Source organism: Chrysemys picta, chromosome 2 (assembly GCF_011386835.1).
Source record: "Chrysemys picta bellii isolate R12L10 chromosome 2, ASM1138683v2, whole genome shotgun sequence".
NCBI classification, from domain to species: Eukaryota; Metazoa; Chordata; order Testudines; family Emydidae; genus Chrysemys; species Chrysemys picta.
The window spans coordinates 87,011,997-87,037,466 of NC_088792.1; the positions used below are offsets into that span (position 1 = coordinate 87,011,997).

Here is a 25,470-nt window from a genome sequence, read left to right on the forward strand (position 1 = left end):
TTAAGGGGAGCAACTAATTGGTAACAACAAGACGGAGTGTGTTTGTGTGTGTGTGTGAGTGTAAGTGTAATATATTATATGCATATAATACAGTGTTAATGAATACATGTATTACTAATAAATGTGGCGTTTTGCCTTATTCCCCCTGAAAAGATCCTGTGCAGTACTTTAAGTACAACACTCTGTAGTACACATGGGAATTGAATCATGAAAAGCAGAAGGCTGCGGACTTTTATACCATAGTAGCACATGTCCGTGCTTTTACGATCTACAGGTTTCTCCTGGTAATTCCACTTACAACATTTGTAGTAAAATCAGATTTACAAAAAAAAATTTCACCATAAGCAGGTTCCATTGTTGAGGCTGTTTGTCCTCATTGCTTTAGTAGAAATGGTCCCCATGGAAGTCAATTGAGCTGTCTCGCCTCATCCCCCAAGTCTTGCGTCTGATGAAGTGGGCATTCACCCACGAAAACTTATGCTCCAATACTTCTGTTAGTCTTAAAGGTGCCACAGGACCCTCTGTTGCTTTTTACAGATTCAGACCAGCACGGCTACCCCTCTGATACTCAGCAGATAAGGTGTCTGCAAATCGCCCAGTCATGCTCCTAGGAGACCGATTTCATAGGAGTGGCAGATATCAGCTGTAGCAGGGAGTTAATGTTTTTGGCAGCATCCCCTGAGCAGCGGGCTTCCTCAAGCAATAGAGGCTCCTGTGTGCCCTTCAGTCAGTATCTAGGCTCTCTCCTCGCTGCAAGGGCAGTCAGCTTAAATAATCAAGTGTTTTTCTTGCTATAAATGTTTACTGGAGATAGCGCACGGTACACACACTTAAGCAAGTGCTCAAAGCTAGGGGCACTGAAGGGGAAATGCGCTCCTCCCCGTACACAGACAGGAAGCTTTTTGGGGCAGGAGCTATGGTTTGGTCCTGTTTATACAACATCTGGCACAATGGGGTCCTGCTCCATGAGTGAAGCTACGAGAATAATAATGAAAGTTCTCAACAACTCCTTTGAGAGCAATACTATGCGATTCTTCTGGGGTGCACCTGCTTAGGAAGCAAAAAAACCAAACCAAAACAACAACAAAAACCCCCTGCAGCACCAAGTCTCAGAGCTCAGGTTACTGACTCAGGCTTATGCTATAGGGCTAAAAATAGCCCGGGAAGCGTCTCAGAGCTCAGGCTCCAGGAGACCAAGCCCAAATGCCTACACAGCTATTTTTAGCCCCAGAACACAAGCCTACATCACTTCAGCTGGGCTCAGATTCGCTGTGGTGGTTTTTTGTTGTTGTTTTGCCATGTAGACGTAACCTGACTGTGCCTCTTCTACAGTTTCCCACAGGGCTGTTTGTCCTCATTGCTTTAGTAGAAATGGTCCCCATGGAAGTCAATTGAGCTGTCTCGCCTCATCCCCCACCCCACACACTAGGGAGTTTGTTTTCCATCTGTTTCTTAGGTGTCCTAGTGTTTTAAAAAAGAGAAAGGCACTGAAACTAAGACCAAAACATTCCCTTCCCTCCCTTGGGAAGAAAGAGAAAGGAGATGCTAGTCCATTTTGCAGCCACAAATGTAAATGACGGTGTAGAATACAACCTTCTTGCATGTTATGTTTTATTACAGACGCATTTACATCCTTTGGAGTTAAACCTGGATAATGGTCCAAAGCTACAGCTCAATTTAAACAGTGCAAGAAAAACAGCTGGTATAGAAAGGCTGCAAATGGAGTTTCAAAAAGAGACTCCATTTCTCAAGTCCTTTTTCTGGCCTTCCATCTCTCTTAGCTAAGTCATATTTCAAGACAGTCAGTGCTTTTGCCCTGCCATGGTAGTCATGTGGGAAGGCATAACAAATGCCTATAGACAAAGAATAAAGCCAGTGGAAAATGTCTTCTTCCAAGACATTGGGTCATGCTGTGGGAAATACAACCTAAAGCACAAGGGAAGAGGCGTAAAGCCCTTTCCTGTAAGCCACAACAGAGATGTCAGTTAGATTCCCAGCTACATTATCCATCATCAAAGCTACTGTGCAAGGTATGGTAAGACTGCATTTCCCAGCATTCTTTTCAGATACACATTTCCCCTTTTCTCACTCTAATACATGTATTAATACATTAAGCAAACTCTGAAACAAATGGTTACATGGTGCCCCTCGTAGCATTCTCCTCTATGCCTTCCCCATGGGTGCAGAAGCAAAATACACTGACAGATAACAGGACGAGTGTCAGGTGGCATATGGTGTGCCCAGTCTATGATCCCAGGCCACCACGGTAGAAAGTTGCAGAGTTCTGTAGTCCAAGTCCAATCACTTCTTCCCCAAATGCCTCAGCTAGCTTCTGTGCAAAGGCTTCTCAGGGCACATAAGACTATTCTAAAGGGGTTTCTTTCAACAGTCTTTACCGTAACCATGTAGTTCGTAGGACACTGAAACCCTCCCATCTTCCAAGGAAGTTGAATGATACGGTCCTCCTGGAATGCTTTACTCTGAAGATGCAAGGTCAAAACCTTCTCTCTCCTACCTGCATTTGTATCAGAGAGGGCATGTTTTGCAGCCTAGTCCTCTGGATCAGAAATCGTCATCGCTCTACCACGGTGGAACAAAGATCCACCCGCGCAGAACTGGGAAATCACATCTCACCAGCTGAGCAGGAGAAGGGCTTAGGCTGGTCTCCTCCACTACAAGCCCTTCAGGATTTCAGCCCCATTTTTGCCATCATCTGCTCATATAAAGTCCATGCCATCGCTGCCATCAGAGTGCGCCGCAGGGCACGGGGGACGCCGCCACGGAAAAAGCCAACTAGTCCATAGTCCTACAGGAGGAGACAAAACAAACACCAGCTGTGTCACTTCATGTAATTCTTAGACTTCTACTGGATGGCATAATCCATGGCTGTACTGAAATACATTCTGTACTAGTCCCTAGTGCCTGAGAACTCTATGCTCACACAGCACTCAGCCAGAGGGACAGCCACAGAGAAGGGATCTCTAGCATCACTCAACTGCAGTGACTCCGGCTGATGAAGGAACAGCAGTTACTGGACAGCTGCTATACCATGAGGCACAGTACAGAACAGTAAGAAGAGGGAGGGGAACCACAGGGCATGGAGGGAAACCCCCACCTCTGTCCAGACAAACAAACAAACAAGACAAGAAACAAACCACTTCAGGTCACTTAATATACTCACCAGCCTCACTTCAGAATTTTGTGTCAGTTAATATCTACAGAATTGCCAGGGGTAAAAGTAAGGCGGTAAGGCACTTCTTGCTAATGTTCAAAGGACAGATAATTGTTTTATATCCCATTTATCCTTGAAGCTTGTGTTTATAAAGCAGCATATTACAAAAATCCTTCTGCCTCAGTCTGGCAATCACAGGAGTACTACAGTGATAAGCCATGGATTCCAGCAGCCCAGGACTGGGTACAAACAGATCCTGCAAGGTTATTTGCTAACACAATTGAAGTGAAATCAGTAAGTACATTCAATTAACAACAGTCTAAGGGTAAAAGTGCTCTATAATGGAGTGAAGAAAGGTGAAGTGAAACCTCTAGTCATACGATGGCTCAGGATACAAGTTAGATTACGTGTGAGGGGTGAATGTAACATGCCCAAATGTGTATGACAGTCATCCTCTTTTTATTCACTCACTCCCCATGCTCAGCTAGAGAGAGTGTGTTTGCTTTTCCAAGGGATTTGTCCTGTGTACATAGGTAAAGGAGGGTGGAGCACCAGGAATAACCAGGTGGTGGTGAAGTTAACTATCTAGCACATTAATTTTCATACCGCTCAGAAGGAGCAAGAAACAACAGTAGCATGTTGGGAGCTGTCTGTTCCCAAGGAGACTGATGTGGATATCTGCCCCATGGGAACTGGATTCAGACCACCAACCAGTCATCAGATGGGAGTAACTTCAGTCACTACTGACCCAGACTGTATGTGAACCAGTGACCAAGAGGTGAAAAGTTCAGTCTCCCATAGCATAACACAGAGGAAGAATTTCAGAAGCTACACTGCGTTCACAGTGGTATATACCTAGTAATACTCATTTGAAGGTCTGCTTTAGAGATGAAGGCGAGAACCTTCTTATCAAATCTGCATCTCTGATGAAGTGACCAGAACTGAAGTTACATTCACACACTCCTCTCAGCCTCACCTTGAAGATTAAGGCAATGGCCTGCCCCGTCCAGCGGTATTTTTCAGGTGTCAGCTGCATGTGGGTTTTGATTACATCAGCAGGCTGTGTCGCCAACGAAGCCAGGATTCCAGCAAAGATTCCACAGCTGAAGTTCACTAAGGGGCGGAGCGCTGGATCAAACTGGTCTGGAATGAAGCAAGACACAGCTTAGTCAGACATAATACAGTACAATTCTGTTCTGTAGATAGTGACTTTCTTAGAAGCTGTATCCCAAACTAAATAGTTACCAAATTATAAAGTAGATAACTGAGGAAGAGACTTTTCAAAGGAGATTAGCAAATAGACACACCGATGCTAATTTTGGCTAAACAAATCACTTCCATTGGGACTGAATTTGACAGACACACAGAGCTAAAGAAAGGCTGTTTTAGAGGGCAGAAGCTGCAGAGGAGAAGGCTCTCACACCAAAATCAGGCAAGTCTCAATTTAGCAGAGATGGCAGAAGTGTTGGGGAACTATACAATGTGCATGAAAATGAGCAACTGGCAATGTCAGGTGTTGAGCAAGTTTTCCCCACACACAGCTCTGCCAACTCCTCATCCCCAACTCACAGTACCCCTTGCTTGGTAACTGCATCCCTGAAGTATCTGTCTCATACTTTGCTCATAGGCAAACACCAGATCACCATGAAGCGTGATGCATTCTATGTGCAATCTAGACCAGAGTCCCCTGAGCACCAATGTGAGGCCCAGGTCATTTTCATGTAAGAGTCCTCCAGAACGTGAACATCCAGTTTTCTAAAGGTGGAACACTAATGCCCCACCTTAGCCCTACAAGGGATTGATTTAATCAGAAAAAGGCCAAAGTAAAGCATGTGGACAGAAAGGAAAGGATGCTGGGAGTGAGAAGAACCACATTCTGTGTTATTACATCCACATTCAGCCTTACCCTGAGGTATAATTTTTTTGGTCTGGGTGTAGAACATCAAATAGATGCCAGAAAAGGGTGCATCACGCAGGAGTGTTGCAGTCAGCCCACAGAACAAGCCCCGGGCCCCTTCTGTCCGATAGATATTCCTCACGGCTCCATACACACTCTCATAGCCATACTTCCCACTCTGCGGAGGATACACAAAAACGGTTTACCTACATGTCAGATATAGGGCCCCTTGTGCTGGGACATCATTACTGAGCAAGCCTTGAAGTGAAATCACCTCTCTACACACAAAAGGGTTAACACTTACCTCTGACTCCTAAATGCTTCAAATACACCACCACAAGGGCAACCAGACAGATTTCTCTTTTCCCAAGGCCAATTATATATTGTAGTTACAGTATATTTTTAAGTATATACACAAGATGAGATGACAGGAGAGGGATAGCTCAGTGGTTTGAGCATTGGCCTACTAAACCCAGGGTTGTGAGTTCAATCCTTGAGGGGGCCATTTAGGGATCTGGGGCAAAAATCTGTCTGGGGATTAGTCCTGCTTTGAGCAGGGGGTTGGACTAGATGACCCCCTGAGGTCCCTTCCACCCCTGATATTCTATGACATAAGAACTATTCCAGTGACATCACAGCAGAGCCAGAGAGTGACTGTCTTGCTACATTATCAGCAACAGAGCTTCCCACACACTTTAGCACTGATATTTTATTAGCTACTTTTTCTATAGCAATTTACTTCTCCAACTCCATCCACTTCCACTGGCTGGAAGATTCAACCCCAGTCTCCTCGCAGGGCTAAGCATGGTGCCTCCCCAGCAATCCCCACCAAGAACGCAAGAGGTGAGGAAGTGAATTTGAACTTTATCTCCTGCATGGCAGATCTGTGAAATGGAACTAACACATATAATATAAATATACACCATACAATTACTAGATATTACAGACCAGCCTTGCAAGAGTGTTAACAGCCCAAGATACAGCCACTCTACCCCACTTCTGCCATGATGATGATGATAAAAATATTATTTCTTGCTGAGCAAGTAAAATATAGAAGTTACTTGCCCCAGGTGTGTGAGCGTGGAGAATTTTTCAGTCCATCTAGGTTTCAAACCATACCCATCATTGCAGCATTTAAGCACCTTACTCAGTATAGAAGCAGTATATAGGATCTCAGTTTCTCAGTCCCTGATACCCAAGACAGACGAATTTTTTGTGCTATAGGAGAGGGTATGAAACCACAACACAACACGTCAGAAAGTTCTAGAAGTATGAAAATTGTGACACTCACCTCATATCGTGTCTTCACCACAGTTATGGGCAACATGCAAACCCCTGCTACTGTACGGGAGCTAACGCCCAGAAAGACAGACTCTAGGGCTGTGGGGGAGCGGTCCGAGAAAAAGTACTGCTTCATCTTGTACAAGGTGCTGAAGTAAATCCCGACTCCAGGGATGCATCTTGCGAAGGACTGCAGAAGAGTGAAAAATGGAGAAAAAACACACTACAGAACACTAAAAAAGGGAGCTTTAAACCGGCTGGGAAGCTTCAGGCCCTGGGGCGGGTCACTGAAAAGAAAGAGCTGGTACTCTGAAGAAAGGAGAAGAGGTTTAGGGCAAAATCATGACTCCACTGAAGTCAGAGTTTTGCTATTGACTTTAATGGGGCCAAGATTTCACCCAAAGACTCCGTCCCCAATTACATGCACATTCAGGAACTGAAACAGGCTTAGGCCGGTGCACCAGCCATTACAGATATATAGGCTGAGATTTTTATAGATATTTATTAGACACGGCTTCCCGTCAGTGTTGCATGGCCTAAGTAACATAGACAACTACCTCCCAGTTTCAAAATTGACTTGGGCACTTAGGAACCTTAGACCCACTGCCCTTAGGCTCTTAAGTGCCTAAGTCACTTTTGAAAATAGGACAGACATCTAAGTCACTTTGGCCTTGCAACACTGAGCGGAGCAACATTTAAATACCTTTAAAATTCTAAACCATACTTACTAACACATGCTAGGTAAGAAAAAGTCAGGGTTAAAATAATCACTTACTGGTGAGACCCCTTTCCAGAGCCCTAGGAGGCTTTCAGTGCGAATAACCCTAATGAACAAAGCTACCATCCCAACATGACCTGACCTAGAAGGAAAACAAGAAAAGAATTACATAGATATACTGCAGCTGTTACCCCATGGGACCAACCCTACAGCCCTGCTCTAGTCCTCCCTCACCCACCCAGAGCGCTCCAGAGATGTACCTGTGTACTAGCTATAGCACCTTTAGAAGCTCGCTCTCTCTATTCAGCCGGTTAAATAATTGGAGATATCCTATCTCCTAGAACTGGAAGGGACCTTGAAAGATCATTGAGTCCAGACCCCTGCCTTCACTAGCAGGACCAAATACTGATTTTGCCCCAGATCCCTAAGTGGCCCCCTCAAGGATTGAATTCACAACCCTGGGTTTAGCAGACCAATACTCAAACCACTGAGCTATCCCTCCCACATATTTTTCCTTGTTCATTCAATTCTGCCTCCATCCATGGTTTACAATGCCACAATCACTCCCACTGGGGTTATCTATGGATTTTGACAGCATAGTTAGCATCACCACTATGGAAGCAATTATGATATCAGAGTCTACTATTAGTGACATCATAGTTCATCACCACCGGCGCGACAGTAGATTAACAGTGGATGGGATCATGGATGAATATATCAAGCAAGAGGAGGAGGTTGATTAGATATTGACACACCAGTTCTCCATGGGGTAAAGGTATGTAGCAGTCATGGGATTTTCCAAAGCATGGTGGGCATCAGTGAAACCACATGGGCCTACCTAAGACAGCTGCTTCAAGAATGAATGCAGCACTCTCAGCTATATACCTCCCAATGCTATGGCTGAATATCACTAGGGTAGACTAATGAGAATAGGGTCTCACTACCATCTTTCATTCTGTAGGCTCCTTCAAAGTACCTCCCCTCCCACACACATACCCCATTCCATAAAGCTCTTCTCTCTCCTCTGCCTGCCCAACTGTTAGCAAGACCTAACTGAGATCCTGCCCTCAACTCCAGGGCCCGGCCAGCAAGAAAGTGAGACACCCCACTTCCCCCTCACCCACTCACTCCCCTCGGATAACAGAAGCTTCGAGCACTTACCCATTGATGGAAGGCTGCAGGGTCTGCAGCCGGGTTTTAAGCAGATCTAGGGGCTGGAAGAGAAGGGTGGAGCAGGTCCCACTGATAGAACCACACACAAAGGCCTTTAGCACTGGATGCATCTGAAAGAGAAGTCCTGGCTTTAAAAAATGTCTTATATGAAGACTTAACTGGAAACAGCGCAGGAGGAGATGAGTATTCACTAGTTCTGTGGGTGATTTCTGAAGACAGGGGGAAGCATTTGGTGGTTGAACACTGAGCAGTAGCAATTCAGTGTGCAGGAATAGTTGCCTAAAACCTTCTGAAGTGCGTACATAAACATTGTGTGAAAGGTGCTACAAGTGCTTTTTAATTTATCTTCATGGATTTCCTCTTCACTGTTGTGTACTCATATACTACAGTGGAGGGTGCAGTATAAGGACCTGAACAGAACAGAACAGAATAAAAGCATGTATTGGCATAAGAACATAATAGTGGCCACGCTGGGTCAGACCAAAGGGCCATCTAGCCCAGTGTCCTGTCCTCTGACAGTGGCCAATGCCAGATGCCACAGAGGGAATGAACAGGTAATCACAAAGTGATCCATTCCCTGTCACCCATTCCCAACTTCTGGCAGACAGAGGATATTGACACCATCCCTGCCCATCCTGGCTAATAGCCATTGATGGACCATGAATTTATCTAGTTTTTCTTTTCTTTTTTTTTTTTTTAAACCTTGTTATAGTCTTGGCCTTCACAACATCCTCTGGCAAGGAGTTCCACAGACTGACTGTGCATTGTGTGAAAAAATACTTCCTTTTGTTTGTTTTTAAACCTGCTGCCTATTAATTTCATTTGGTGACCCCTAGTTCTTCTGTTATGAGGAGGAGTAAATAACACTTCCTTATTTACTTTCTCCACACCATTCATGATTTTATAGACCTCAATCATAGCATCTACACAGATGAAAGGGACAGCTGCAATGCAAAATACAGAATACATAGCAAACTAGAGAAATCCAAAAATAATTCTTGCTCTACCAAACAGATGCTAAAAAGTGAGGAGTTACTTGGAGGGTGTTGGGATGTGCTCAAAGCAAAGTACAATGTCTTCTCAGCAGAAGATTGAGAGACTGCGGAAATGCAGAGTTAATTAATTTTCCTCTCTTTCTCCTCACCCCACTCCTTCAGCTCCAAATCTTGCTCCTGAGGCAGGTTCTTTCCTGATCCAAAGAGGACTTAAGCATAAGCCACAAAGCAAGCCACAGGCTTACTTTAAATAAAACCACCTCACATGATTCCCAAGAAACAATGCCCTCCACACAGAGCCACGTCAGAGAACACATCCTACTAACATAACGCTGCCGGATACACCAGAGAACCTCATGACTAGTGTTCATGTTTTCAGCTTCTCTTGATGTGTGTTTAGCTATAATAATAAGTCTTTTATATCCAAGTGGTTTCTAATAATTTAGTTTAGAACATCTCTCTCTCACTAATGGATATCACCAGACTCCCATGTGAAGCTCCCAAGCATGATCATCATTAGAGTATTAAATGAAGTACAGACATAAACAATAAGCTTTCCCCCATTCTGTCTTGGCAGTGGCCTAGCTGAGGCATTACGGTAACTACCAGCTCTTTTGTGGGGAACGGAAAAAGACTACACACCATGCACTTGAGGTCCCTTAAGGACCTGGTTTTCCTGTACACCCTGTGTGGCCCAGCACAAGGCACTGGAAGAGAGCAAAGGGATTCTCCCCGCCAAATACAGACCCACCCACTCCGCTTAGCCAGGAAAGGAACACGCCCGGCTGGTCCTGGCAGAAGATCACGGCAGAGGACTGGGGTCTCCCATCCACGTACCGGCCCAGCCTAGCCCTGCTTAGCTTAGGAGAAGGGCTAGGATCGCAGATCTGGAGCAGCCGTAATTTTACAGGCTCCGCCCCCAGCCACACAATCACTCTCCTCATTGCCACTTGCGGGCCCGTCCCGGACATTTACGGCAGAGGCCGGCAAAGGCAGTGATGTCAGAGGCACGCCTCCGAAGCCAGCCAATGACGGTGGGAGCGCTCCAACCAATCAGGAGAAGGGTGGGACCAGAGTTCTGTTAACTCTTTCCCTCCCGGTCTGAGCGGGAGAAGCGGCCGCCGCTACATGCCAGGCTCGCTCCAGGCCGGGCTGCATTCTGCTATGCGGTTCAGAGCGCCCCAGGACAGCCTGTAGCACCCCGCCATACACACTGCGACAATCCTTAAATGCCCCGCACCCTCCTCTGCTCCCACAATACACTGCACGGCCCTGGTACCATTCACCACCCCCCTGCACCCATCTGTGTATGCTGCGTTACCCTCCAGCCTGTACCATGCAGCCTCCCCTCTGATCTCCTAGTGCACTGTCCTGTGCATCATGCAGTACCACACAATCCTCCCCATATACTGACACTCGACTAACAGCACATCCTTCCCCTACGCTGCATTCCCATCCATGCTATACCTTGCAATCCCCAATACATTATCAGTATGCTTCAAAGCCTCACCATGTGCCATGCAGCCTCTACAAGACATTTCATTGGACTTATCCCCATTATAGACCATATACTCCCCGTGGTATTGCAACTCATTGCTATACAACCTCCACTGCTCTGCACTGCCCCTTTCTGTATGCCATGCAATTCTCCTACTGCATCCCAGTACCAGGCACACCAATTGCACTCCACCATATGACACACAAGTTCTCTGACTCCAGTCATGGTGCAGCCTTGCACATATCACACTGCATATTTCATACCCTCTCTACACACCGTACAACACTCAGCACTGCTCCCCACTGTAAGCCATGCAACCTGTAATAACGAACTGCAGCCCCACCATGCAACAACCCCAGTGTGATCTCTTCCGAACTGAAAAGACTGAATTTCTCTACATGAACTCGCTCAGTTTCCAGTTAGAAAAATCCTGCAATGCCCAACACAAGCATGCAAAGCTGCCTCTTGAAGGGATAAATATACACTGGGTTTTTCAGGATGGTAGGACATCACTGTCATTCCTTCCCTTCTCCAGATTTTTTAATTCCAGGGATTGTGACATTCAAACAAAACCACACCCATCACCCATTTCCATTTCCTTACCATTAGTGTTTCCATCTTGTCTCCTACATCTTGAGACTGGAGTAGTGGAGGCCTTGTTTTCTGGATCATTTAAGAAGCTGGACACAGAAATGACGGGATGATGTTTTATAAATAGTTAAACAGATGTTTCTCCCACCCGCTCCTTCCTGGAGATAGGAAAGAACTGGGTCTGACAGGGGCCAGCAAGCAAACAAGGTTTGTGAGAGTTTAAGTGATCATAATTTCTGATAAATCCTCTTCATATCTGGGAGGAGCCACTTAATTCCAAACTCAAGTAACATTTGGTGATTATATTTTTAAAGAAAAAAGGTCCATCCGCAATTCAAGAGCAACACAGGAAAACAAAGCACTTCGGATTTGCCAGAAAAATAGAAACTACCCTGAAAAATGGGAACTATTTTGCTCTCTTTGTTAACACGCTATTTAAATATATATTTAGCACACGCGCGCACACAAAGTTCCTTGATTTCTCTGCCTTTTCTGCTCTTTGCAGTTTCTTTCCCATCTGATTATTTCCTCCCCCATTAAGCAGTTCCACCCCCATGAGGTGTCTGCCTTTTTAACAGTCTTTGTATTGAAATTCTTGTAAATCCTTCTTGTTTTAGAATACTTCCCACAGAGGGTTACCCAAACGCTTATCTCCTCAAGTGCTCCTTCCCAATCTTTACCTGGCCTTTCCGAAGTCAGATTTTACAACAAAACAAATGGCTATATTCACCTTTAAACTCCAGGAATCCTAGTTTGTGTGATATTACATATGCATTTCCACAATAGCAACACCTAACACGGTAGTGGCTGGGCTTTCGTTAGTAGTCCGCATACAGGCTGCTAGCCTTCACAGTTGGCACTCTGCTTTCCAGGAAACGCGAGATTGCTAGTCTTTTCCCCCAGTGTGCTTCCAGGTTGCTCACTTTGCTCTTCCTTGTGTTGGTGGGTGTATACAGGAGAGTGTCGTTATAACAGCTCTGTCATGTCAGCCTCCTCTGAATCAACGTAAGATCCCTGAGCCGGAGCTGCGTATTGGCAGCCAGTCGGCTTCCGGCGTGACAAAGCCAGCTTCACGCTCCATGCCGGAGTCACTCCTGCTATAGCACTTGGATGACACCAGCCGGTTAACGCTGAGTACTGCAGTAAGTATGACAAAAAAAATTCAATTTAACAAAACAAAAGAAAATGTTTTAATTTTGTTTCAAAATTTGCCATAACACTAAAAAATTAATTGAACATTACATTTTCCTGGAAAAAAACCGTTTTTAAGACAACCCCAGTTTTTGCTGGGATAAATTTTCAGTTGAAAAATTTCTAAGCAACAGCTTCTGTGAACTCTGTGCAGAAGCTAATGAGGAAAGGGGGGTTGAGGCACTGTAGAAATGTGAGTATTTTACATCAGCTACAAAAGGAAGCTTCAGTCACATCTTTAACATAGCGACAAACCGTCCTTATAGACTAACAGAGGTATTGGAGCATAAGCTTTCTTGGGTGAATATCCACTTCATCAGATGCATGTGACTAACACAGCTGCCTCTCTGATCTTTAACATAAGAAATCAGAATGATAGAACAAAATCAGGAATATCAGGGATAAGGTCTTTTGGATAGTTTTATTAGTGTCCAGAGTTGTGTGTGTGTGTGTGTGTATATATACACACACATTTCACATTACTAGTGTAAAAACAAATCTATGTTAAACTTGCTCAAACCTCATCAAGGCATAATCAACCTCTTACCGCTGAGCGTTAAGAAGAAATTTCCCCTTACACAACTTGTTCCAAGGCAGTAGGAAGACAAGCAGGCTAAACTGTAGATTTATTTGGGTTTTATATAGAGAAGTTTTAGCTGGTTTTTAAGAAGAAGTCTGTACTTCTACAAACACAACAAAGAGGAGATGCCCTTTAGAAGGCTGGTAAAGAAACAAATGATGTCACAATAACTTCTTGAAAGGTGGTGTTTGATTTTATTTATAAGTGAAGGAAAATATACAAATCTCAAAGAGCTGTTTTTCTTTGATCTTGTAACAAAGTGCTTGATAAGAAGTAATACAGAAAATAAAATCAAAACATAATAGAAAATAGTTTCCAAAAGTACTATAATAAAGCTAACTAGTTAAAAGGAACATCCTAAAGAGCCTATATATATATAATTTGTAGAACGTGACTTAACTGCTATTGAATAGGAAATGAGGTGGGTTTTTTGTCTGTTTGGGGGGGTTTTGATCAGCCAATTCAGGAGCATGGTATATAGCTTTTCTAGGTTGAAAGAATCCCCCACAACCCGGATCCTCTCCCCTTGAGGCTTGGGCTACACACAATTTTTGTACCAATTTAACTATTTCAGTTTACACACACACACACACACACACACACACACACACACACACACACACACACACACACAGTCACATCCCTAATCAAAAATAGTTAAATTTTATACAAAACCTGTTTATCCCAGGCCTGATATGCTGCTTAAGTCTTATGTGGCCTTCTGCAGAGGGTGAATTTCACCCTTCAGAGTCTTCCAGTGGAGATAGGGTCTGGATTCCTAATGTAAAAAACAAGCTGAATAATAACCTATAGAACTTTTTCAGGCTGCACTTAAACATCATAAACAAGCTAAGTGCAGAAGACCAAACAGTTTCCTTTGCAGGCCACATCTGAAGTACTATTTAACCAGCTATCCTGCACATTTATATCAATCCCTAATATGCCACTCCATGCCATATCTGCGAAGATTTCCTTCATTGTTTTAATCATTACAGAGTCTTCTGCTGGGTCATGCAAAACAAAATCTTGCCATCTCCTTTTCCATCTCCGGTATAACAGCTCATCAGAGAGTTCTTTCTGACTCCTGCTAAGTGTTAACTGGTAAAATTAAACTTAAGAAAAATGTTTTAGATGAGGAAATAATTTATTTATATGACAGTAGTGCCTGGAAGTCCCAGCTCATTGTGTTATGCTGTGTACAAATACACACTGAGATAGTCCCTGCCCTGAATATTTTATAATCTGAACAGGAAAGAGAGATCAAAGGTAGAAGAGATGAAGTATTATCACACCCATATTACAGATGGGGAACTGAAGCATGGAGAGATTAAGTTCTTGCTCAGAGTGATCTTGGGAGTCTGGCCAATCTCCAGTTTGGTACCTTAACCACCAGACAATCCTTCCTAATCGTGGTGACTGAGGACCAAGTTTTGCTGCCATTTACCCTCCTTCAGTCCCATTGATTTCAGCTGGGCTCCCAGAGTACAACTGAGAACAGAGGACCTGATCTTGCAGGTTTTGGGACAGAATTTAGCACTGAATGTGTTATGGGACTAGTTGGGGAAAAAAACAAATCTGTTTGTTAGCTCAACCTAATTAGACTAATCAAGTTAATTCCTCCCTCCCCACACACACACCAAGGGAGACAGTGAAATGGTATCATGTAAAAGTTACTTAAAACAAAGGAAGAACAGGAGTACTTGTGGCACCTTAGAGACTAACAAATTTATTAGAGCATAAGCTTTCGTGGACTACAGCCCACTTCTTCGGATGCAAACAAAGGGTCAGCTGCCTCCTGAGTGCCCCCTTGTGGCCAGAGGCAATTGTGTGGCACTTATCTCTGTTTTCCCCTCATAAGGGCCCCTTACAAGCAGTGCACAGGCTCTAATGTGGATAGCAGCTCCCCCTGCTGGGGCTAGTTTAGAACTGAAACAATTCTTTACTGTATCACCAGCACCCTGCCTGAGACCAGTTTAATATCAGAACTAGTTCTGAACAGTCCTCAAGGCCCCAAAATAAAGTCCATCTCCACATTACAGACCATACTTAGCTCTGGTGTCTTCCCACGTAGCCAGAGCTCTTCTGTCCTAGTCTGTTCTCAGCCTGTCCTCCCAGATCTTCCTAGCTGGAGCTCAGCCTTCTAACTTAGACCTTAGGCTTTATAAAAAGCAGTTTAATAAAAATATCAGTATTGCCAACCACAAGCATTCAATAACCATGAATCATGCCCTCAAAAATCATGAGATTATTTTAAAAATCTCATTATTTTTAAACCATATACATTTGGGGGTGGGGTTTCTCCTGGTTTTTGAGCCTTCTGGGTTTACTCAGGGCACATTTTCAGGCTTTACTCCACAACTTTGAGGGCTTCAAATTTATTTCTTTTGAAATGAAAGCTGAGATTCTCCTTCGGTCTCTTAATTCCAGCAGCTGGCACTGTAACAAAAACATATATGAGAGTTGGCAACACTGAAATAAAAATAACCTTAATGAAGTAGTGTCAGAGGAAATTAGAGAAGAATCTGTTTAATGTATTACATGGCTCTGGTTTCCTTCTCCAGACCGGAGGAAGAGCTCTGAGAAGCTCAAAAGCTTGTCCCTTCCACCAACAGAAGCTGATCTAATAAAATATATTACCTCACCCACCTTGTGTCTCTCTCACATCCTGGGACTAACATGGCTACAACAACACTCAACAATAGTGAAGTGAAACAGATCAAATCTATATCTCTAGAACTGTTTGAACCTCCCTATGCCATTTATATAGCCTGCAAATCTCTTTTCTTCAAAATCTCTGGAGTGTGATGAATAGCTCTCATTTACCATGGAGTATCTCAGGACAGATTTTCGGAAATGTATTGTTTACAGCCAACTCTGCTCTCTTAATCAGTTTCCAAAAAGGACATAAAACGGAAGTTTTAAATATTGGTTATATGGCACTGACAAATTCCAAAGTAACCTAGTGTAGATCTGTCACATTCCAGGTGTAATCCAGACCAGTGAGGGGTTGTGTCACTACCTGTCCTGCAACCTTGGGTGCCTCACAATGCTTTGCTGTTGTAGCTCCCATAGGTGCTGACTCTGTGGGTGCTCCAGGGCTGGAGCATCCATGGGGAAAAAATGGTGGGTCCTGAGCACCCCCCGGCAACCTCTCTATAAGCTCCCCTCTTACGCCCCAGTGCCTCCCACCCGCCGGTAAGCCCCACAGATCAGCACCTCCTCCTCCCTCCGCCTCCTGCAATCAGCTGTTTCGTGGTGTGCAGGGAGGGAGGGAGAGGAGTGAGGATGCGGCGCACTCGGATGAGGGGACGGAAAGAGGCAGGGTAGGGCCCTGGGGGAAGGGATGAAGTGGGGGCTGAGGCAGAGCCCCGGAGTCGACCACCCCCCGGCACATCTTTGAAAAGTCGGCACCTGTGGTAGCTCCCAATCTAGGCCACTCACAAACAGCCTTCAAGCATACAGGTCACAGCTTGAGTGTCTGTGTATAGCTGTAGACCTGGTCCAGCAGCTGTTATCCCAGCAGCTTGTCAGCAACACACCAATCACACTCTGGATTCCACCAGCCTTGGTTACTACTTGCAGGGTGACTCCAACACAATCCCAGTCCTGAATTTTTCCAAAAACATGTGTTTTGCACTGTCCACCCCTCTCCAGGACAGTTCAGATATCAAGGTTTCTTGCTCCTGAACAGTCAATATTCAACTGTTTTATACTTTAATTGGAGTCACCAAACAGTTCAAACACAACACTGGATTAGTTTAGATTAAAAAATAATACAAGTTTATTAACAAAAGAAGTTAGGATTTTAAGTTAATTCAAGAATGGTTACAAGCAAATAAAAGTGAAAACACATCTAAAAGTCTAAAACTTAAACAAAGCCTTGAACCAAAACTTGCTAGTTTAAGATGGTCTGTCTCACCCACAATCTTCCAGCAAGATGGTGACTGTCCCTTTCCTTAGTCAGGAACTCTCCCAAAGATGGTGGTGCCTTTGTCTTCTTAGGTGAGAGAGAGAGAGACCTGTTTAACAACTTTTGCCTAGGCAGGGCTGTGTACTTTTGAATGTGTGCTAACTACATCATAATTTTACATATAATGTTGCTACATACAATTCACCATGATAGTACTGACCAGTTATTAGTTTTCAAATGATACCTCACAAGCATATTTTGTATAAAGATTACTACAATAGTGTGTAGGGTGTGAATATAGGGGTGCTTTCAGTCACCGCATCCATTGCCACAACTTTGATTTAGTTAATTTCTTTATATGCTCTATCACATAAACCACTGAAATATCATGTCTTAACCACCACAGATACCAAGTTACATAGATAATATATCTGATTTGTCTAAAAATGCTTAAATAATAATAAAAGTCAACCCTAGGTCCTACTGAAGTCAATGACAAATCTCCAATTGGCTACAATGGGAACAGGATTTAGCCATTACAACCTGTGGGCCCTGTCCTGAGAGGTGCTAAGTGCCCACTGATGTCAATGAGAAGAGAGGACATTCAGTATCTCGCAAGGTCAGGTCCTACATGAGTTTAGGAACATCGGAAATGTCATAATAAATCAGAGCAGTAGTCCTGTAAGGATAAGGCCTTTGTCTGCAGCCATATTGTAAGGCCTAAAGCCTAAGGCCTTCATCTGCAGCCAGATTAAAAGAGCAGCCATTCCATCTAAGTTACATTAAAACAATGTAATATCAGGCTGTGAAGAAGGAGACCCTGTCCTAATGGCACACACTATCGCCAGATATAGAAACAGACCTTAAGATGGTTGAAGAAAACTTAGTTTGATAGCATTCTGTCTGTCAAGAAATCACAACCACAACTATTGATGTGAAATCCTCATTTCTTTATTGTTTTGTCATTATGGTCCTCGCTTCCCTATTGTTTATCTGTATGGTCTCTGTCTAGTTCTTTAATTGTTTCTGTCTGTTACATAATTAATTTTGCTAGATGTAAATTAATTAAGGTGGTGGGATAGATTGGTTAGAGAATTTTGTTACACTATGTTAGGATTGGTTAGTAAAATTTTAGTATAATGATTGGTTACGGTATAGCTAAACAGGACTCAAATTTCACTATATAAACTGGGGTCCAAAAGGAAGTTCTTTGGAAACCAAATCCAGGACCCAGCCCCAAGATCAGAGCTGCCAGACCTCAACACACTGCCAATAACACCGAATAGAAACTGGAGTCCCACATATGGACCTGATCTTGACTGGCCATCAAGAAAAGTTCATCTGTCTTATTGGGAGTGGTGAGTACTGTATGTGTAGCGTGTGCAGTCTGTTTTGGCAATTGTTAATAAATAGAGGTTATGTAGTATATTACTGTGTAGGCTCTTTCACTGGTAAAAGGTCCTACACCTGCAGAAGTAGTATACATCTGTAGCCCTACGTATTGGGAAAGGGTGTGGGTACTTAAATTGACCAGGTTAGTTACACTCTGAGCCCTCCGAATTGGGTAAGGGTAGTGCTTTTCGCCTGGAGTCCTACGAATTGGGAAAAGGTGGGGGTGCCTAAATTAACCGGGTTATGCCTGGAGCCCTATGGACTGGGAAAAAGTGGGGTACCCTAATGTGTGCAGGTAACAGTCCATCTAGTCCAGTGTCCTGTCTCTTCAATAACCAACACCAGATACTCCAAAGGAAGGTGCAGCAAACTTCACTGTAGGACAGACTGGTAGGAACGACAGTAGGACCAGCAACAGCCCAACCGGGTTATCAAGAATGTCCAGACCTGTTGACTGGAGATATTGCTGCACCTGTTAATGCTGTAAAGGAAGCTTGGGTCTCTGCCACTGCCTTATTAAAAACCAGTTCAGGTACTTGCTTGCTATGGATTTTTACCAGGTTGGGTGCCACTTTGGGGCCAGTATCACATTCAGTAACTCCTGGAACTGGGCTGTGCTAGACACCCGGGATGAGGAGCAGTTCCTGCAAAACTTCCGAGTTTGAAGACCTTTCTCTGTCTCCAGAGGGCTTGCCCCAACATTGGAGCTCTGCTCACTGTAGCCAACAAGTGAGGGTTACTCAGCAGAAGCTGACAACCCCAGATACAATGTCACTCACTGGGACGTGCATTCAGGATTGGGAAGCCCATGTTGGAGGCTGACACGTTGCTGGCGTAATGGCAATACATAAAGTTCTGCAGGGCATTAAATCTGTAGCTAGGTTTGCAGCTGGCACAGGAATCTGGCCACTAACGTGATGTGGGAGGTGCTGACAGCAGGCTAATTCGGGACAAGAGGGTGGGGCCTTACAGGAAGCTATAATGTAAATGCCCTTAAGACAAATTCAGCTACAAACAGCAAAAAAGTTAGCCAATTTATCTGTCTTCTCTGATCTTTGCAAATAATGTGATGCAAGATTCTTTTGATCTGGACCTGTTTTGAACTGACTGCCCTCTTTTATCCCCTACAGCCAGCTCCAGGACCAACTGAGCACCCCATCTCCTCCTCCTGTCTCATGATGGCACTGACCCTTCCCCCTTCTCTGTCCCGAACTAGCCCCGAGGGACAAACTGACCAAGCCCTGCCTCTTCTCCCCAGCCAGCCCCATGGACCGATAGAGCCCCTGCTCCAGGGACAACTGATCCCCTATCCATTCCCACCCCAGCCAACCAGCATCAGGGCCCCACTGACAGGTTGTTGGGACCTGCCAGCAGAGCCCCCCTGCGCTTCCCTACTCCAGAAGACCATAGTTGCCTTTCCCCTTCCACTATCGCTCAGCAACTGTGCCCTGGATGCTACTGTGACGTTACACTCCATATGTTTTATGGAAATAGGGTAATGAGTGTGAATATAATGTAACTAGAACATGCTTTATGCAAAAGGTGTCTTGTAAGGTATCATTACAAAGCTTATAATCATCCTGAGTGTTAATCCTATTTGTATGAATGTATCATTATTGTATCTGAAACTAGGAATATGAAATATAACATTGGGGTCCTATTGTAATTATGCAAAGTGTGGGCCATTAATGGTGGTTTGGAATCTGGATGGCCCCCATTAACTGGGACAATTGCCTGTAAATAGCTCTGTTTACTTGCAAACCTTCCTGGGTGCATGTGGGCCAGCCCTGGAAGAATGGAGGCTGGGGTCTCACAGGACATGTCACCTGGTAATAAAATCCATCTTAAATCTGGTACTTTTCCATTTAGAAGGAGGGGTGGGGACCCAGAGAGACAAAAAATTCCCGTCCTGTGCCAAAGCTATAAAAGGGGTAGAACAGAACACAGGGGCTGCCAGTCATGAGAAAACCCCTAGTTACCAACTGAGCTGGAACTAACAAGGACTGTATGAGGGGCAAGGATTGGGCCCAGACTAGGAAGGAGTCTAGTCTGTGAAAGAAGCTTATTGGAACATCTGTGAGGGTGAGATATTACCTGTATCAGTTTCTTAATATATTAAGCTTAGACTTGCATGTTTTTGCTTTATTTTGCTTGGTGACTTACTTTTTTCTGTCGGTTATTACTTGAAACCACTTAAATCCTACTTTTTATACTTAATAAAATCACTTTTGTTTATTAGTAAACCCAGAGTAAGTGATTAATACCTGGGGGAGCAAACAGCTGTGCATATCTCTTTATCAGTGTTATAGAGGGCGGACAATTTGAGTTTACCCTGTATAAGCTTTATACAGAGTAAAATGGATTTCTGGGGGGGTTGGATCCCATTGGGAACTGGGTGTCCAGGTGCTGGAGATAGGTGACCTGCTGAGCAGTTTTTGGTTAAAATCTGCAGCTTTGGGGACATGAACCAGACCTGGGTCTGTGTTGCAGCAGGCTAGCGTTGTTATACCAATAAAAACTAGCAGGATCTTATTAAAGAGGACAAGATAAAGATGCCACATTTATTATGATAACAATTTGATTTATGACCAATAACTAATATCTTAATCTTTATACACACACACATTCACACACCTAATATCTAATACCTATTCACACACACACACACACATCCATCAGACGTTCTGCAGCTGCTGTATAGTTACCAGTCCTGTTTGAGTTTGCAGCTTGGGTTCGTAGCTTGTGGCGGCTAACTGGCCAGGAAAGCCAGGCACCGATGCCCTTCCATGTTGGCCATGCACCGATGCCCTTCCATGTTGGCAGCAGAATGTTACCCTCCTCCAAAGTTTTCCATCTCACCCAGCCTTTTTGTAGGCTTTAGTTTGAATCCAGAGTCTATAGGTCTTGCTGTGTCACTCTGTCTCTGGGTTTGGTGATTGATCACTCGTCAATTGCAGACATGACTTTCAGCCTTGGACCAGGCTTTGATCTTCCTTCTATTGTACCTTTTCTTTTTAGGGTGGATTCTTTTTACTTTGTTAGGGCTCTTGTCTGCATCTTCAGCCATTGGTGTTTGAACTTTATTTAATCAGGACAGGCTGGGGCTGGAGGTTGATTCCATCATCCATACATACCTCATTCACACATCTAAATTAATAAGATTACAGCAGGGTTTGCAAAAAATGAAGGTTGCAGCAAGCCCTTACAAAATGGAGTAAGCGTTTTAAAATGGGGTTTGAATTACAATATGGCAAACAGTGAACAGAAGTTACAATATAGACAAGTATAATGAATGGCAAACAGTGAACAGAAGTTACCCTGTAGGCAAGTGTAATAAATGGTGAACAGAAATTACAATACTGAAACAGTGCAAGTCTTAGTGTTTTAAGCAGGAATTGGATTAATAGTGAAACTTATAAAGGGAGCTGACTGAACAGCTATGGCTCTTAACAAGCATCTTAACTGTTAATTAGCCAGTTATTGGGGTAACCGGTTTTATGAATGAATATTGTTTCATTCATAAAACTTTACTTATGAAGTTACATTAATAAAGTGAACAATTAAAAACAATTTCATTCATCAGTTCTACAGCGTGTCTGGCTCAACAAGGCAGGGTTCTGGAAACCCAAGCTGGCAGGGAAAACGGGCTCAGAGGTAATTCCAGCATGTCAGGTGACAGTCCCAAGGGGGTCTCTGTGACTGAACCCGTCACAGTGGTGTAGTCGGTAGGATCTGTGCACAGCTGATTGCTTTGAGACACTGGTAGTGATTTTAAGTGAGTTTTAAAAGTGGTGGCTGGAGAACAAACAAAGTAGTTACTGGTTTGTTATTTTCTGTTTGCTTATTTCCCTCACTCGAAATAAACAAAAGAAAGCAAGAAAATGACTACCAGTGAGGCAGCTACAAAACTAGAGCTGAACAGATTGGAAGTGGAAGAGAAGGCAAAGGACCACGAGTTTCCAATGTGGCAGGCAGAAATGAGGCTCAAAGCAGCAGCTGCGGCCACGGAAAACATGGAGGCAGACACAGCCAAACAAAGGGCTGCACACCAGCAAGCCCTGGACTTAAAGACAAAGAAATTAAAGCACATAAAGCTGCTCAAGAGGAGAAGGAAAAAGAGAGGCAGCTAGCCCTGGAGTTAAACGTCAAAGAAATTGAGGTCCGGATTGTGACCCAGAAGCATAAACTGGCTGTAATGATGTGGAAGAGACAACACCTTTCAGCAGCTGGCTCCACTTCCTCAAAAATCCACAAATGGGAATGGTTATGCCCGCAATATGATGTATCCAGTTATATTGCCAAATATTTCATCATCTTTGAGAGACTGTGCACTCCCCATGCGATTCCTGAGGGTCAAAAAATGACGACTTTGGTTGCAAAATTGACTGGGAGAGCTATGGACATATTCAATAAGATGCCTATTGCTGATGCTTCAAACTATGGTAAATTTAAGGAACTGGTTTTTAAACAGTTCCAGATTACACCTGAAACCTACAAGGTAAAATTCAGGAATCTTAAACGGAGATCTGGATTAAGTAATGTGGCCTATGTAAATGAAATGAGAGATTTGTTAGACAAGTGGATGAGGGGAAAACGCATTACAAGTGTTGTCCCACAAACTTATACAGGATCGTTTTAGGGGTCAAGACAAAGATGCCACATTTATTATGATAACAATTTGATTTATGACCAATAACTAATATCTTAATCCTAATACACACACATTATACCTAATACCTATATACACACACACACACACATTCTTACACACATACACACACACCCACCCATCCATCAGATGTTCTGCAGCTGCTGCATAGTTACCAGTCCTGCTGGAGTCTGTGGCTTGAGTTTGCAGCTTGGGTTCGTAGCTTGTGGCGGCTAACTGGCCAGGAAAGCCGGGCACAAGGATGAGCTGGGTCTCTGTTGGGCATGCACCGATGCCCTTCCATGTTGGCAGCAGAATGTTACCCTCCTCCAAAGTTTTCCATCTCACCCATCCTTTTTGTAGGCTTTAGTTTGAATCCAGAGTCTATAGGTCTTGCTGTGTCACGCTGCCTCTGGGTTTGGTGATTGATCACCTGTCAATTGCAGACATGACTTTCAGCCTGGGACCGGGCTTTGATCTTCCTTCTATTGTACCTTTTTTTTTTTTTAGGGTGGATTCTTCTTACTTTGTTAGGGCTCTTGTCTGCATCTTCAGCCATTGGTGTTTGAACTCTATTTAATCAGGACAGGTTGAGGCTGGAGGTTGATTCCATCATCCATACATACCTCATTCACACATCTAAACTAAACTAATAAGATTACAGCAGGGTTTGCAAAAATGAAGGTTGCAGCAAGCCCTTACAAAATGGGAGTAAGTGTTTTAAAATGGGGTTTGAATTACAATATGGCAAACAGTGAACAGAAGTTACAATATAGACAAGTATAATGGATGGCAAACCGTGAACAGAAGTTACACTGTAGGCAAGTGTAATAAATGGTGAACAGAAGTTACAATACTGAAACAGTGCAAGTCTCAGTGATTTAAGCAGGAATTGGATTGATAGTGAAATTTACAAAGGCAGCTGACTGAACAGCTATGACTCTTAACAAGCATCTTAATTGTTAATTAGCCAGTTATTGGGGTAACTGGTTTTATGAATGAATATTGTTTCATTCATAAAACTTTACTTATGAAGTTATATTAATAAAGTGAACAATTAAAAACAATTTCATTCATCAGTTCTACAAAAGCCTTGAAGAGATGTGTGATTTGGTTACTCAGGAACAGTTCCTGAATATGTGCAGTGATGATGTAAAACAGTATTTGTGGAACAAAAAAGGTGAATGCAGTGTGTGAATTAGCTGGGTTTGCAGACTCTTATGAGCAATCACAAGCTGCAATTAAAGATAAACCACTGGTAGAGGGGTACAGGGTTGGTGGAAAGCAGAATCATCGTTTTACCCCTGGGAAAAAAGGAGGCTGGGCGTTCACCTCCCCGTTCCCGTTCCTCATCCCAAGTCTCCTGTACAAGCAGAGAAGCCCAGAAGGTGCTATCATTGTAAGTCCACTGAGCACCTGAGGAATAAATGTCCTTGGCTGAGTGGGAACAGACACAGGTAACACATGAAGCTGCTGCATCTCAGAGCACAGGGGTATCCCAGACTACTGCCTCTAACCACACAGGATTTGTAAAAGTTGCTTCTACCCAACCAAGCAGTGAGCATATGCATGCTGTTAAGCTTCATGAAAAAGTCCTCCAAGGTTGGAGGGATACTGGTGCAGAAATTTCTGTGTTCAAGAGGGACCTGATCCATGAGAAGGATTTGTTACCAGGAAAAATGGAAGAATTAGAATTGGTGGGAGGTTACAAAGCCCTTGCACCTTTAGCTAAGGTACACATGGAAACTGGTGATTTGCAGGCTCAACTAACTTATGCAGCAGTGGCACACAATTTTGCACTGTTTCTACTGGGGAATGATTTTTTTGATGTGGCAGAATCTGTCCCAGGGTTTGTCAGCAGCAAGACGGAATCTTATGCTGAAAGCCTCAGAGGGGAGGGTTAAGTCACATGTGCTGCTAGGGAAATAGGAGAGTGTCTCTTTAATTCCTTGGTAGCAGTGGAAAATTGGCCATTGGGGGCAGGGATGATCTTAACCAGATCCTGTAGCCTAGGATTCAGGGCAGGTCCCTGCGGGAAAGGCTGGATAAAGCGAGCTCCTGTCATGTGATCATCTCCCTGGGGGAGGGGGATGGTCCACCTTGTAACAGGGAGGCCTTCCCAGCTGCTGACTGCCAGGAAGTTGTAATTCAGCAGGGGACAGGCCCGGACCTAGGGTGCACAGAGACATGTATCCTGAAGTGGAAGTTGGGGTCCTGGTGACTGCTGCAGTGGGAACAGACCCCAAGGACTCTGTAGCTGGAAGCAAGCCCAATCTGAGTGAAGGGGGCAGGAGTTGCTGGCCAGTGAAGGGTCTGTCATAGCTGGTAGCTATGAGTCCACAGCTGGATCAGGGTCACCTTCCCTTTTGGGGAACTCAGGAGTGTCTGCCTCAGAGGGGAGCCCAGAAAGGGAAGTCCAGAAGG

At 44.0% G+C, this 25,470-nt stretch overlaps 1 protein-coding gene and 1 long non-coding RNA gene across 10 annotated transcripts; one reads left to right on the top strand and one right to left on the bottom strand.

The window, feature by feature from the left end:
- Positions 1 to 1,597: 1,597 nt before the first annotated feature.
- On the bottom strand, positions 1,598 to 12,457 carry SLC25A38 (solute carrier family 25 member 38). Of its 8 annotated transcripts, none has more exons than XM_005278571.5 (8): positions 12,056 to 12,457; positions 11,338 to 11,414; positions 8,230 to 8,351; positions 7,126 to 7,210; positions 6,361 to 6,540; positions 5,079 to 5,247; positions 4,149 to 4,315; positions 1,598 to 2,806 (listed from the first exon to the last, which is right to left on the bottom strand). In XM_005278571.5, exons 2-8 carry the CDS (start codon positions 11,404 to 11,406, stop codon positions 2,684 to 2,686), a joined length of 915 nt encoding a protein of 304 aa, XP_005278628.1. In that variant the 5' UTR covers positions 11,407 to 11,414; positions 12,056 to 12,457; the 3' UTR covers positions 1,598 to 2,683. The 8 variants fall into 8 exon arrangements, with proteins under 8 accessions (XP_005278628.1, XP_023963818.1, XP_005278629.1 ...); XM_024108050.3 differs by having other exon boundaries at positions 11,338 to 11,483; positions 12,056 to 12,336; XM_005278572.5 differs by lacking the exon at positions 11,338 to 11,414 and having other exon boundaries at positions 12,056 to 12,435.
- LOC122173199 (uncharacterized) lies at positions 12,331 to 23,903 on the top strand. Of its 2 annotated transcripts, XR_010598381.1 has the most exons (4): positions 12,331 to 12,467; positions 18,209 to 18,364; positions 18,744 to 18,930; positions 19,529 to 23,903. It is a non-coding gene; the product is annotated as an uncharacterized LOC122173199 (long non-coding RNA). The 2 variants fall into 2 exon arrangements; XR_010598380.1 differs by having other exon boundaries at positions 18,209 to 18,930.
- Positions 23,904 to 25,470: the final 1,567 nt, after the last annotated feature.